The sequence below is a fragment of the Rosa rugosa genome, chromosome 4, assembly GCF_958449725.1.
Source record: "Rosa rugosa chromosome 4, drRosRugo1.1, whole genome shotgun sequence".
NCBI classification, from domain to species: Eukaryota; Viridiplantae; Streptophyta; class Magnoliopsida; order Rosales; family Rosaceae; genus Rosa; species Rosa rugosa.
Window position 1 is genome coordinate 8,656,404 of NC_084823.1, and position 12,859 is coordinate 8,669,262.

The 12,859-nt window shown below is 35.5% G+C and overlaps 1 protein-coding gene and 1 long non-coding RNA gene across 3 annotated transcripts; both read left to right on the forward strand.

The window, feature by feature from the left end:
- Positions 1-421: 421 nt before the first annotated feature.
- LOC133742217 (uncharacterized) lies at positions 422-2,112 on the forward strand. Its single transcript, XR_009862431.1, has 3 exons — positions 422-843; positions 1,420-1,560; positions 1,705-2,112. It is a non-coding gene; the product is annotated as an uncharacterized LOC133742217 (long non-coding RNA).
- Positions 2,113-2,895: 783 nt separating this feature from the next.
- LOC133742215 (MADS-box protein AGL24-like) lies at positions 2,896-12,321 on the forward strand. 2 transcript variants are annotated; one of them, XM_062169891.1, is made up of 11 exons: positions 2,896-3,052; positions 3,331-3,531; positions 7,778-7,859; positions 8,094-8,155; positions 8,246-8,345; positions 8,479-8,520; positions 8,762-8,812; positions 8,906-9,096; positions 9,512-9,656; positions 10,708-11,728; positions 11,834-12,321. In XM_062169891.1, the coding sequence occupies exons 2-9, from the start codon at positions 3,356-3,358 to the stop codon at positions 9,528-9,530; spliced, it is 723 nt and encodes a 240-aa protein (XP_062025875.1). In that variant the 5' UTR covers positions 2,896-3,052; positions 3,331-3,355; the 3' UTR covers positions 9,531-9,656; positions 10,708-11,728; positions 11,834-12,321. The 2 variants fall into 2 exon arrangements, with proteins under 2 accessions (XP_062025875.1, XP_062025876.1); XM_062169892.1 differs by having other exon boundaries at positions 11,245-11,728.
- The last annotated feature ends 538 nt before the right edge of the window (positions 12,322-12,859 follow it).

Consider the following 12,859-nt stretch of genomic DNA (forward strand, 5'->3'; position numbering starts at 1 on the left):
AATTTCTTAACTTATTTATTTAATCTGCCTCGCTTATCTTAAAAACACCAATTAAGTTTACTTAGTTGGTAACGCTAAAGATATGTGGCACTGTAACATGGCTGATTTGGTGAGGTGCATACTTGAAAAGATACTTAGTTTTTGCCAAAAAAAGAAAAAAAAAAAGGAGAAAAGAAAAAAAAAGCTTAGTTAGTGTATTGTCCAATGGCAGGCTGACATGTCTATCAAATCGTGAACTCCACCGATGCAAAGAATCAGAGCATGTCCGTACATGTTTTAAATATATCACCCTCTTTGGACTATATATAACACTAGATACTAGATAGTACTATCTAATCAATTTGATTGGTTGATTGATTTCTTCCCAAGTTTTACTAATTATGTTAAAGAAAAAAAATTAGCGAAGGCTCCTGACTGTGGGCTTTGACTGTTTTGCCCCTGACTGCCTCTTTGTTTTGCCTGACTTTCACTTTGAGAGTGACAGTGAATCAGAGAGAGAGAGAGAGAGAGGGGCTTTTGCTCAGCTTCCCACAGAGCACAGAGTGTGAGGGAACGAGAAGGAGGATCGATAGGCGGGAGGGAGAAAGATGTAATCAGGGAGGGGACCTTTCAGTGCCAATCAGCAGAAGAAGAAGGTTCACTGAAGGGAAAGTCTAAGAGGAGGAAAGGATTTCTTGATCGATTGGGTTCTCCGGATAGTTGAATCAGAAAATTACAAAATCGACTTGCTTCCTGGAGGCATCATCCGAAACCCGGTCTCCTGATTTGACCTTGATTCCTCCCTCGATTTCAGTTTGGGAATTTCGGTTTCACCTTCAGAGTTTCAATCTTCGAATGTAAAAGGTAACTAACTTTTTGTAAAATTTGCGGTCAATTTTGTTGGGTTCGGCTTTCTGGGACTATTCGATTATTGGGTTTTGTGTAAAATTTCATCATTATGAGTTTTGTTGCTCAGATTGTTGAAAAATTGTATTAAGTTTAGGGTTGTATGTGAATTGCAGAGCTCTGATTTTTGCTTCGTTAGTTAACAGTGGCAAGTGTCCTTCCAACTGGGTTCATCACGTCTACGAGAAATTTTGTTGTATGATGGTTTTCGAGGTCCACCTTTAGTTTAGTTGGCTCTTGTTTGTTCTGGATCAAGGGGGGGGTTCTTCTTCCCCTTGGTTTTATTGTCCGGGTGTTTCAAGTTATCAAAATAAATAAATAAATAAATAAAAATTTAGGAATTGCGTGTTTGAGTTAGCTAGATCAATGGATACGATTCTGTGTCACAAAGTTATGTAGAATCACTGCTATCGTTCACATTTAGCAACATTTGTACAAGTTTTGTGCCTTGAAGTTGGTGTTAAATCAGTTCAGTTTGCTGGGCTGGTTACGTTGTATACTAAATAATGGCTTTTGAATTTGGTGCATGTGAAGAGTGGATGAATGTGAAGAGATTTGGGATGGTGAACGGGGGGGGGGGGGGGGGCGGGAAGAGGAAGAAGAAGAAGGTGATTCTGGGTCATTGAGTTTTTCTGTGAGGAGGAAGAAGACCTGCGTTTCGGGTAACTCTGCTTGGTACGTTTTGCGTTCGTGTTTTTTTCCTTTATTTTGGAAGAGAGGCTGCCTGGATCAGTACGTTTTGGTTTGAGGCAGAGGTCTGGCTTTATTTTGAAAAGTTACCTCTGTGATAACATGCCATTATTTTCTGTTCTTTGTCAGTCAGGAAAGGAAATTCCAAAAGACGCTGATGTGCAACCACAAATGCCTTTATGCGGGTGCTGATCATGTATTACTTAAGGTTGGAATTCAAGTTCATCATTTGAGGATATATGATTATCAAGTAGACTGATAGATTTACTATTAAATGCATCTCTTATTTGATTGTGGCAAGTAGACTTACAAGTATATGTTGTAATTAGAAAGTCCAAAGCAAGTCTATGTTGTAATTAGGTTGTTGTCTTCCCCTTCCACCGTCTTGATGTACTCGTTTTTCTTTTTCCCTCGCTCTGTCGAGGTTTGCTAAAAAAAAAAAAATATGTTGTAATTAGAAACGTTACAGGATACTGTTGTATTATGTAATCGTTGTTATAATGGAACATGGGAGCGAGGGATAGGTTTTTGGTGATAGATTTCACTTTTGGACTTTCTCCAAAAAAAAAAAAAAAAAAAAAAATTCACTTTTGGACAATGGATTTCAACTGTAGGTTGTAGCCTTGGATTTCTGGCACGGTACTTGCTTTGTACCAGATACTATTCTCATTTTTGTTTTTTCCTTGAGAATGGTTTGTGGTGCTAATTGCTCTTTTTTGTGTTCAAGTGTTTTTTTGCTTAAGAGAATTTGAAGCAACTTCAATTTGCAGCAGACTGGTGATTGAGCAAAGGAGAAGAGGACGGTTTTGGGTCTGGGTGTGTGATTGAAACTATTTGCCGGTTAATATAAATATACAATGAATATATAAAACTTAGCGAGCAACAAACCCAACGGGTTTGTTATTGATTGAAATTATCTGCCTATTAATGTAAATATACAATGAATTTATAAAACATAACAAGTAAAAGTAAACAAACCTACGGCATCACGCCCGAGGAATTGCCTTGTAGTATGTACGAAAGGACAACCGGGCGACCTAAGAAGAGAGCTGAATATATAAAATTATAAATGGAACCTCAGCTACGTATGCCAGAATATCCGGTTTAGGATGGATTAGAGACTTAGAGTGACAATTAAGAATAGCACCAAGTGGGATTGGAGATAAAGGTGGGAGAGAGCCAGCTGGCGAACCTTGCTGCAAGGAGAATCATCGTCCACGTAAACAGGTCACAGTGAATTATAACCGACTACCTTTAAAAAGATATTTTGTAGCCTAAACTGGGGCAGAAATGAACGATGCAGATCACATCTATAACCCTCCTGCCTGCATTATTGACCGTCCGATTGCGGCGCTGCCCGTTTTTTTTTTTCCATATGAGGAAGCAATCGTTTCCTTTTTTAATCGTTTATATTTTCACCTTCATTTCTGCTTGCTGTCAACTCCCAAAGCTTCAGTTTCTACACCACCGAAGTAAGGTAAGCAAAAAAAAAAAAAAAAAAAACAAATTAGAAATTGATAACCCAGTAGTTATCCTGATCTTTATCTGTTATTTGATGTTCATGAGTTAGCTAAAATATGTTTGTTTATATGATTCGTGGGTTTTTTTTTTGGATCTCGGTACTAGCTAGGGTTTCTAACTCAGTAAATCTTTCTCTGAAATTGGCGATGACCCATATATTATTCCTTTTTTCCATTATTGAGTGTATGATTAGTTCTTCAACCGGTTGGTTTGATACTTGGATCTTTGATGAAGCAACTGATCGAGCAGCTAGCTAGCTATGAATAAGATCAAGATTGAGAAGATAGAAAACCTGCCGGCGAGGCAGGTGACGTTTTCAAAGAGGAGACAAGGGCTGTTCAAGAAAGCCGGAGAATTATCAGTTCTCTGCGACGCTGAGGTTGCTGTCATCGTCTTTTCTTCTACTGGCAAGCTCTACGAGTCCTCCAGCTCCAGGTACTTCTCTACCGTCGTCCTCTTCAGATTATTTGGTTTTTCTTCCCTGAAAAATATTACCGGCATAGAATTACGCGAGACAGAGTGTGTGTGTCGAGATCTTGCATGGTTTCCAGTCGTATGGTGCAACACGTATTGATGAACTGTTTTGATTAGGACAAGTATTCTAGTCGTTTGCTTTTCCACAGAACACGTGGTGTTCTGTTGCCTCTCATTTTACATGGAAATTAACATACATGCAAAACTTCGTACCACTTGTCTAAAATAAAATGATACTTCATATCAAATATTCTTAGGTACGTGGAGAAGGTAAGGATAAAAAGAAAAAGAGCTTGCTAATTCCTAGTCCGAGACTATATATATAAAGAGATATACATAAAGATCTGAGTGTATCATAATTCATGTTTATTGTTTACACCTGTCCTTTCAATCTCCTGACCTGACCTGACCTGACCTGACCTGACCTGAAGGATAATATCTGTAACCGTGTGTGGTTTGTTATTTCCCCTTCAGGCCATTGTGTCTGTCATATTGTTTACACCTGTCCTTTCACGGTTTGGTAAAAAGGTGGTTATCTGTGATCAATCTCCTGACCTGACCTGAAGGATAATATCTGTAACCGTGTGTGGTTTGGTTTACTGGTAGCATGGTATCTATTTGAGCCATATAATTTGACTTTTCATACTAGGAAAGTGCATGATTTGATGATATGTTCGAATACATATAGAAGCTTTTGAAGACATTCAGCTGGATGTGCATCCATGCTTCAAGTAGGGCATGCAATGAGTGGTGGAGCTATCATGCCCATGCATGCATTTTTAACTTGTTTTTGTCCTGCATTGGTTTTGTTGGCAAAAATTCAAACTGATAGAACTAACTCTCATAACATGTGCATGCATGAGAGATACATGGATGGTGAGAATGTAATGTTTAATGTAAATCATGGAATAAGAATTAATGAGCTGCATGTATGTTTTCTCTTTAACTGACCCTAGCTAAGTTTTATAGTAAAACTAGAAAGAAAAGCATTACAGTAACCTTTACCGAAAAAAAAAGAAGAAAAAGTGTTCTAGTAAAAGAATAAGTCTCATTTTTATGTGCATAATCAAATTATATGTGATGCCTGATCTCTTTATTGGTTTAATCGATTATTCAACTACATACTTTTATGGGACAAAACAAAATAGGAACAGCAACATATACTTATAAATAGAACAAAAGCAAGTACTTGATTCAGCACCCACAAAAAAAAAAAAAAAAAAGGAAAAAGGAAGTTATACTAGAATTAATAATAGGAAATATTATTTGACACTTAATTAATAGCAATAAAAAGCTTGTGGTTTATAATCACAAAGCTGGGAAAATTGTTGCTTATATTTCTCTTCTTTCTTCTTCTGAGGCCAGCTTTTAAAAAAATAAGAGTTGTCATGCTAAGAGTAATCATCTTCAGTATATAGTAGTCTCGCAATAGAGCAATAGCGTTTTTTTAGAGTACGAGGAGATAACGTTACTGCTACAATAGCACCACAGATATTATCATTAACCCAACAGACATCTTAATAGGCATTGGCAGACGTTTTGTCATTTCAGAAGATTCCTGTGAAAACAAAGTCGGCAAGTACAATAGCTCATTCCCAAGTTCTCTTTCCACTTCTCGATCCCCAGCATTCACTGCCTAGCAATTATCTTAGTAGATTCAAAAAGGGCCAATGTTAGCTCCATTTAAGTGTACACTCTCCCTCGCCATTTCAACGGCCAGCTATCGTTGTTAGCAATGATCTTTCTCTTTGTTCGTATCTGCTTCCTAGGACCCTGATCACTTGGTATTGGATGAAACCATGTGGCCGGCCAGAAATATGAGATGGTTGCATTAAAAAGTCTACAAAGCTACAAGAAATCCGAGACTACAATTGCTACTTGATCAATAGTACAGCACCTTCCTCCATGTCTTTAAATCCTAGCTACCTTTGCTAGAAGGATGTTGGAAGGAAAGAGTCTCTAACAATAGGAGTGAAAAGCCTTAAAGAGAGTCTTTTAGTATCTGTAGGAGTTATATCTTATGCTAGCACGCGAGGAGGTGCCAGGGGCCTAAGACGGCATTTTATGTGAGTTTTCCATCCTTTATGAAGTAGGCATGCGCCAGCCTTAGTTGACACTTAGAGAGAGAGAGACTTACTGACTTACTAAGAATCACCACTTAGGGGTAGACAGATGCAAAATAGGCTGGATATTCGTTTTGCTGGATATTCGTCAAAGCTCTAACCATTCTCTTTTAGGGGATGATTCCTAATACCTTACTTCAGGAATAGGTGTACTGCTATTTTGAGCTGACCTTAGCTTTACTTGGAGCCTGTATAAAATGACCTGGCAAACTCTGTCATAGATATGTCAGTGTCTCAACTAACCTTTTATATCTTTCTTTATTGGCAAGGCATTTTTATCATTGTACTCATCCAATTTGTAATTCTGTTTTGTCTTCTGCATACATACATGCAAGCACATCAGTTTATGTAGAAGGCATATTTCTTAGTAGGATATGAAAACCACCATGGCTCCTGTAATATCAAGAAAGTATTTACATTCCACCCTGATTTTCGATTCGAGCTCAAAATGATAGATCGGCTTTCAGCTCCTAGTTTTCTTTCCTATCATCCAGGTTACAAGTTTACAACAATATTCTTTATCTAGATAATTAGAGAAGTCAAACTTACCTTTTCTTTGCTGCTGAAGAGACTGTGATCAGCTCTGCTTGTAGCCAAAGAAAGTTTCATGGATCAACTTAACCATCCAAAGCAATTAAAGTGGATTTAAGCTCACTTTAGTGGATCTGTCAACTTAAATACTATGTCCTTTGGTTAAAATCTATGTTAAGAAAAAGAGAGGGACTTTAGTGGTGCCAATTAGTATTGGTTTTGTATTTGGTGTATAAAAAGAGATAATGTAACTTCAAGCTAAGAGTTCTAAGCAATAACCAGATTATTGAGTACTGTGGAAATTGGAGGACCCAAATAACAAAACTTCCAATGAAAATATCAAGAAAATCAAATGTCGATGAAAACTATACAAAAACAGATTAACTAAAATTGCACTAAACATAATATCAAGAAGAGGTATTTAAAATCAGTACTTGTATTTTCTAAAAAAAAAATAAAAAATAAAAAATTTGGCTGATGTTTATAAAAAGTAGCTAGCTTGCAAATTAATTTGGCTGAAAGATAGAAAGCAATGTTGAAGATGCTCTCAGAAAACTGTATTTGTAGATTTCAATGTAGAGAAACATATCACACCAAAAACAAATTCAGAGAAAAATAATAAGTTCTTCCAACAGAATTTAAAATAGCAGGAAAATACTGCTAAACTATCACAGGGAAATTCTACAATGTGTTAACGTATGACATGCATACAATTGTCTTAAAGTGGTAAAGTGAGTCCTCAAAATCGTAATATTAGTCCTCAAAGTGGTAACATGAGTCATTAAGGTGGTAAATTTTTTTAGTTACCACGTGAGTCCTCAAATGGTAAAATGAGTCCTTAAAATGGTAAAATGAGTCATCAAAGTGGTAAAAATAGTTGATGTATAAGAAATGTTAACATACCATAGCTTTACCCACTATCACATGACCTCACCTCATAGTGGAATGAGGTAATGAGATGTTGAAAACTCAGATTTAGGAGCCCCACCAATCACTACTACTCAGTTGCTTTGAGGGTCTCATTCACTTTAGATATGTCTCATAAATTCCAAACATCTTAGCATCCCATGATGAATGGTCTCATGGATGATATTCTAGGATTTGACCTCATGCATCCTTGTCCAAGTTTTCATGCAGGTGCATATTAATCACTGCATGACATAATCATTTATTAATTATTTTAATAATAGATGCATATATGCATATAAAAGTACAAAGATATTTTTATTTGTCTGACTAAATGGAGGGATAAAAGATATAAAAGATTTTGGGCCTCCCTCCCTTGCAAATGATATCACTGCTTCAGTAAAGTCTCCTTAATATAGTCTGGACTTCCTCCTGAAATTTGATATATTGGAAATTTCAAAGGTTCCAAGAAGTTTGCAGTTCATTAGTTAAGGGTAATGGCTCCAGATTATCAATATGCAGAAATATTTTTTTCCCTAGAAACTGGTTCAGACTTGAAAAGAAAATCAACCAAACTAGCCATATCCTATCTTGTGTAGTATGGAAACTTGAATTGTACCTTATTTCATTACTTGTGTATTGTGAAGTACGAAGGATGTCATTGCAAGGTACAAGCTGCACACTGAAGATGTGGAAGAGGGGGACCAGCAGCCACATCCTGAGCTCCAGGTACATTCAATATTCCATTTAACGTACTCAGTTAAATATCTTTAGGTCTATTTTTTGAGCTTCAAAATGTGTTACTATATATGGTAATAGAAAAATATAATATAGGTATTATCTTTTTAGGTGGATCATATTTGTTTAAAGTAATCAAATATTTTCAGTATGTCAATTGCTAAGCATTTCATGTTAGAGAATTAGATTAGATTATTCAAATCACGATTCCACTTCTCATTTTAGCTGGAGAATGATGAGTGCATGAGGTTGAATAAGGAACTTGCTGACAAGATCCTCGAGCTAAGGTAATTAATTAACTAATTTTAACAATTTGTATGATGGTTGCTCAGACGAAATCTGCTAGAATACCATGGATTGTATGCGTTCTGTAACAGGCAGATGGAGGGGCAGGATCTAGAAGAGCTGACTATAGATGAGATGCAGAGATTGGAGAATAGGATTGAAGGAGGACTCAGCCGTGTACTTCAAGCTAAGGTTTATGTTGACAAATTAGATATTCATTTCTCAAGACCTGATAATATATAGACCCATATTTTTGGTTTATATAGTTAAATGTATGTGAATGTCCATAAATTAATATCTAATTGAAATTTTCCATTCATTTCAGGATGAAAGTATTATGAGTCAGATTCTGGCACTTGAAACAAAGGTTAGCAAGAGCTCAATCAATTAATCCATAATGCCAGTGATAGATGTACCATATATATTTATAAGTTCAAAACATATATAACTGTTTAAGTGTAAGAGATATTATGAGGTTCTAGAGTTTTGGCATGGGTTTGGCTAGAGTATTAGTTGGCTTTCCTATATCATTGGGTCTTTCTTGTAAAAATGCATGTCCCACATTTATTTCTTCCAATTATTTTGCCAAACTTTTCTACATAATTCAGGGAGCCGAGTTGACAGAAGCAAACAACCAATTAAAGCAGAGGGTAAATAAGGTTCAACTTGATCATTCTGTACATTATATATCAGTTAGGGCTATGGATCCTTATATATAACCGGATGAACATTTTTGCATTGATTACATACAGTTAGGGATGCTATTCAATGGAGATGGAAATAGAGCTAGTGGTGTTGCTTTGGAGTCGCAGATCTCAACTGATGAAGAAGAAGGTATGGCATCGGAATTTGCCACAAGTTCCACCGGCTACTACGGTACTGGTTCTTCAACTTCTTCCCTTGAGGATGACTCCTCTGACAACACCTTATCTCTCAAACTTGGGTGAGCTTTATTCCTTGAGTGCTTTCATATAACAGAAAACGTCATTCAGGCATGTTTGTTTCTTTTTTATGTTTAAAACCTTTAATTTCTGGGGTTTAACTAAGATCGTTGAAGCTTATAAATTATCTGACCGAAAGCTAATAAATCTATATGTGGTTTGCACAAAACTTGGGATTTAGATTGGTATGAATGTATGATTATCCCTGTTGTATATGTCTTTTGTCACTATATTATACTTATGGTCAAAAGCATATATATTTATATTGTTCAATTAGGATTGAAGTTGAACTTTTACCCAAAACTTAAATGAATATCTTTAAACGATAAAATTTTGATAATAAGCATAATTGACATCACAATATAAATATTAAACTAAATCAAATTTTCTTAACAATCTGCATTGTCTAACTTTCAGGCTTCCTCGCTGTCTCTAAAACAGGGAGGGATATATGGCATCACTATTAATTAGTGAATAAGGTGGAATTATATCAAGACACAATGTTACATCGTTGTATGTATGTCTTAAATTGGGAACCAAATTCACGGGCATGACTAGGAGGGTGAGTAACTTGCCTCTGAAGTTTCTTTTTTATCAGTTACAGCTGAAGTTATGTAATGAACTTAGATAATAATATCTAGTCTAAGAGCTAGGTTGAAGAAAGATATGCTGAAGAATAGTTCTTATATGTAAACTATGTCTGTTTGGATCATTGTCTTACAGTTCTGAAAAGGTTACGAGTCAACTTTCTCAGAGGCTAGGTTTTAATATAAAAAAATAAAAAATAAAAAAGAAGAAAAAAAATCAAAACATTAGGAAATAGCTCTTGGAGATCACTTTTAAGCTTTCAGCCAACTATTAGAGTTGTACATCTTTTAAGCTTCTCTACACGAATTATTTTTGCAAGAAATTCAATCATAATTGACACAAGAAGGAAAAGCTCCAAAGAGTCCTTTCATATATCCATGCATAGGAGATGCAAACAAAGGAAAACAAAAATTTTTAGGAAGAGCTCCAAAGAGTTTCTTATCTTTTATCCATAAAATTTAGTTTCTTATATTATCTGTATCATATACTGTCTGAATCACAATTTGATGGTCTTTGAAGCATTAGGAAAGAACAATGTTCAACAAAGAATCGAATGAATATATAGCTGAAGATTCTTTACAAAGCTATTTGGCTGAGGTGTATGATAGAAATGGGTGTGATATGTTAATTGATTTTACGAATATTGTGTTGATGTGTTCCTTAGTGTACAAGTATAAATTTTCTAAATTTCAGCTTAAGGTATTGAAGAGTTGAGTTATTGATGCGACTGTGACAATGCTCTCTTTTGTATAATACCTAATATTCGTGGTTCATCTTCACCTTTACATATACCAGATTAATATCCGAAAGGTTTAATATCCGAGCCATGCTGTTTTACATTGTGGATGATTCTCTTTAGTTTGAATTCATGACCAACAAATGTGGTTCTGTATTGCTGCTGGTTAATTGTAATTTTTTTTTATATTTTTAATGCATGGTACATCAAAGTTTTTCAATGTTACAATTCCTTCAGCCAAAATCTTATTAATTAACAACGCCTAAATTTTGTATTTAATATTGTCTAGGTATCTCTGCATTTTGAGTACTACTGGATTTCACTACAAAATATGGGTCTTAAAATGTTGGGAGCAATGATAGATTATACTCTGTTGCTCCATGCGTGGACGCTTCTCCAAAATGCAAGACCTATATATATCATATATCCTATGACTCGATTGTGAATGATGCTCATTTCAGTTGATATCTCTCTCTTGGAAGGTGATGAACTTTTGTTTGGTGCATATACTAAAGCATTTTGTTCAAGGTAAACACTGTGCATCTGTTGAATTGGTAGTTTAAAATGGTAGAAGAGGAGACCAATATTTGATGCGGAAATGTATAGCGATCTGTTGAAATCATAGTAGGCAAATGAAGACACTACAAAAAGGAATTATTATAACCCTTTAAACATTATAGTTGCATATTTGATTGGAGTTATATATGTAATTAATCTGTATTAATTCTATGTTCATTTCTACTTTGAATTTTCGATGCATATGTTACCTAATTGTTTGTATTGGTCTTATGCCTGCTCCTTTTATATTGGTTATTCACTTTTGCAGGAAGGATTTCATTGTGTAGTTTAGTTGGTTGTCTAATGTTATTTCCTGCAACGTGATCCAGTCAAAACCCCTCAGTCCTGAATATCAGACTTTGTTAGAGGAATTGTCTGGAGAGTTTGAGCAAGCATGAAATGTATTATTCCAAGTGCATAGGGTAATGCTTTGATGCATATTCAGACGGATGATGGAGTGTAAACAACCATATGATGCATTACAAAAGCGGCTGGCAGACGCCAGCAAACAAAAGCCACAGCATCAGTCATGCAATGGAACTATGGAAGCCAGCAGCCAAAGTCACGAAAATATTAAAAAGGGTTAGAGCTGCCAAACTCTGGAATATATTAGAAGGGTTAGAGCTGCCAAACTCTGGAAAATATTAAACGGATCAATTGCGTTTTAATTAATTTTACGTGGAGTTCTGTACTTTTTGTCCTCTTGGACTTGCTTGGTTTTCTGCTCTTGTCGAACAGCTCAGTGAGGCCAGGTTAATACTCTTTTCCATCACTTTGACATTTATATAAAATATATATACATCGTGACATTTCAGTTCTCAGCGTTTTCAAATCGATCGTTTTGTATATACTGTCAGGGACGATTCCATCGTTTAAGTTACAACCGGTTTTTTAAATTGGAAGAAATTTTCTTTCAAATCCTTTGAAGGAGCTCTCCAAGAATGCAAATTGGATGCATTGTTCAGCTGTTCTTCTTTTGGTCGTCTTGATCAAGTTATGGCCTTCTTCTGCTCTCTCTCTCTCTTTTTTGTATTAGCTTTGAGATTTTCAGTAGAGGTTGGGATGTGGTTATTCCATCTTCTATTTCTCTTTTGTACCTGGGGTAAGGTTTTAGTCCCCGCTTCTCCCCCCCCCCCCCCTGTTATTTGATTTTTTTTTAAAAGTACTTTTTGTGGTCCGCAAATGAAAATGGTGTGTGTGTATGTATTTTGTTTTCATTTTTGGGTATGCGAAATGTAAGTGTCAACTAGGGAACTGTTATTGTTGTGAAAGCTTTTGGTATTGCTGGATCACATTGTTAGACTTTAAATTGGTAATCCAATATTTCTATACATTTGTTGCTAAAGCATTCATGATAATATGGCTTATTATTGAAATGGCATTTCGTTCTCTTTTATTAGGTATAGAACAGATATCCTCAAGTTATGTAAGAAAGGTTGTGACAGCAACTGGCCGCTAGCTACAAGAAAATAGAAGTTCCAAGGTGGGGGGCCTTGAACGGTAAGGTTTTATATTCATAGTATGCCGTTATATAAATATATAAAGGAATTGAACATTTAATCTTATGGGGTGGTTAACTCTCAGTTAAACCTGATTAACCTAATTATTTGATCTGGATTCAATACAAAAAAAAGTCCTAATAACAATTGACATACAGCTCATGTGGTTTCTTGTTGGTTTAGATTAAGGATTTAGGGTTGCAATTTGGTTTGGTAATTATCGAACCGACCAAATACTAATTGATATTTTAGATTTGGTAAACTGAATTTTTAGTAATCGAAATTGATAAAAACGAAATCAAATATTACGGAAAAAGTTTGTATGGTTTTCGTACATACCAAAAATTTTGGTTGGTAGGAGAAATCAAAATTTTTAGTTTTGAA

Excerpts from the sequence above, each read along its gene's own strand:
- LOC133742215 (XM_062169891.1), top strand. The coding sequence starts at position 3,356 with ATGAATAAGATCAAGATTGAGAAGATAGAAAACCTGCCGGCGAGGCAG. Across the intron at positions 8,521-8,761 it reads TTCTGGCACTTGAAACAAAG|GGAGCCGAGTTGACAGAAGC; the intron begins GTTAGCAAGAGC and ends TACATAATTCAG. Across the intron at positions 8,813-8,905 it reads TAAAGCAGAGGGTAAATAAG|TTAGGGATGCTATTCAATGG; the intron begins GTTCAACTTGAT and ends GATTACATACAG.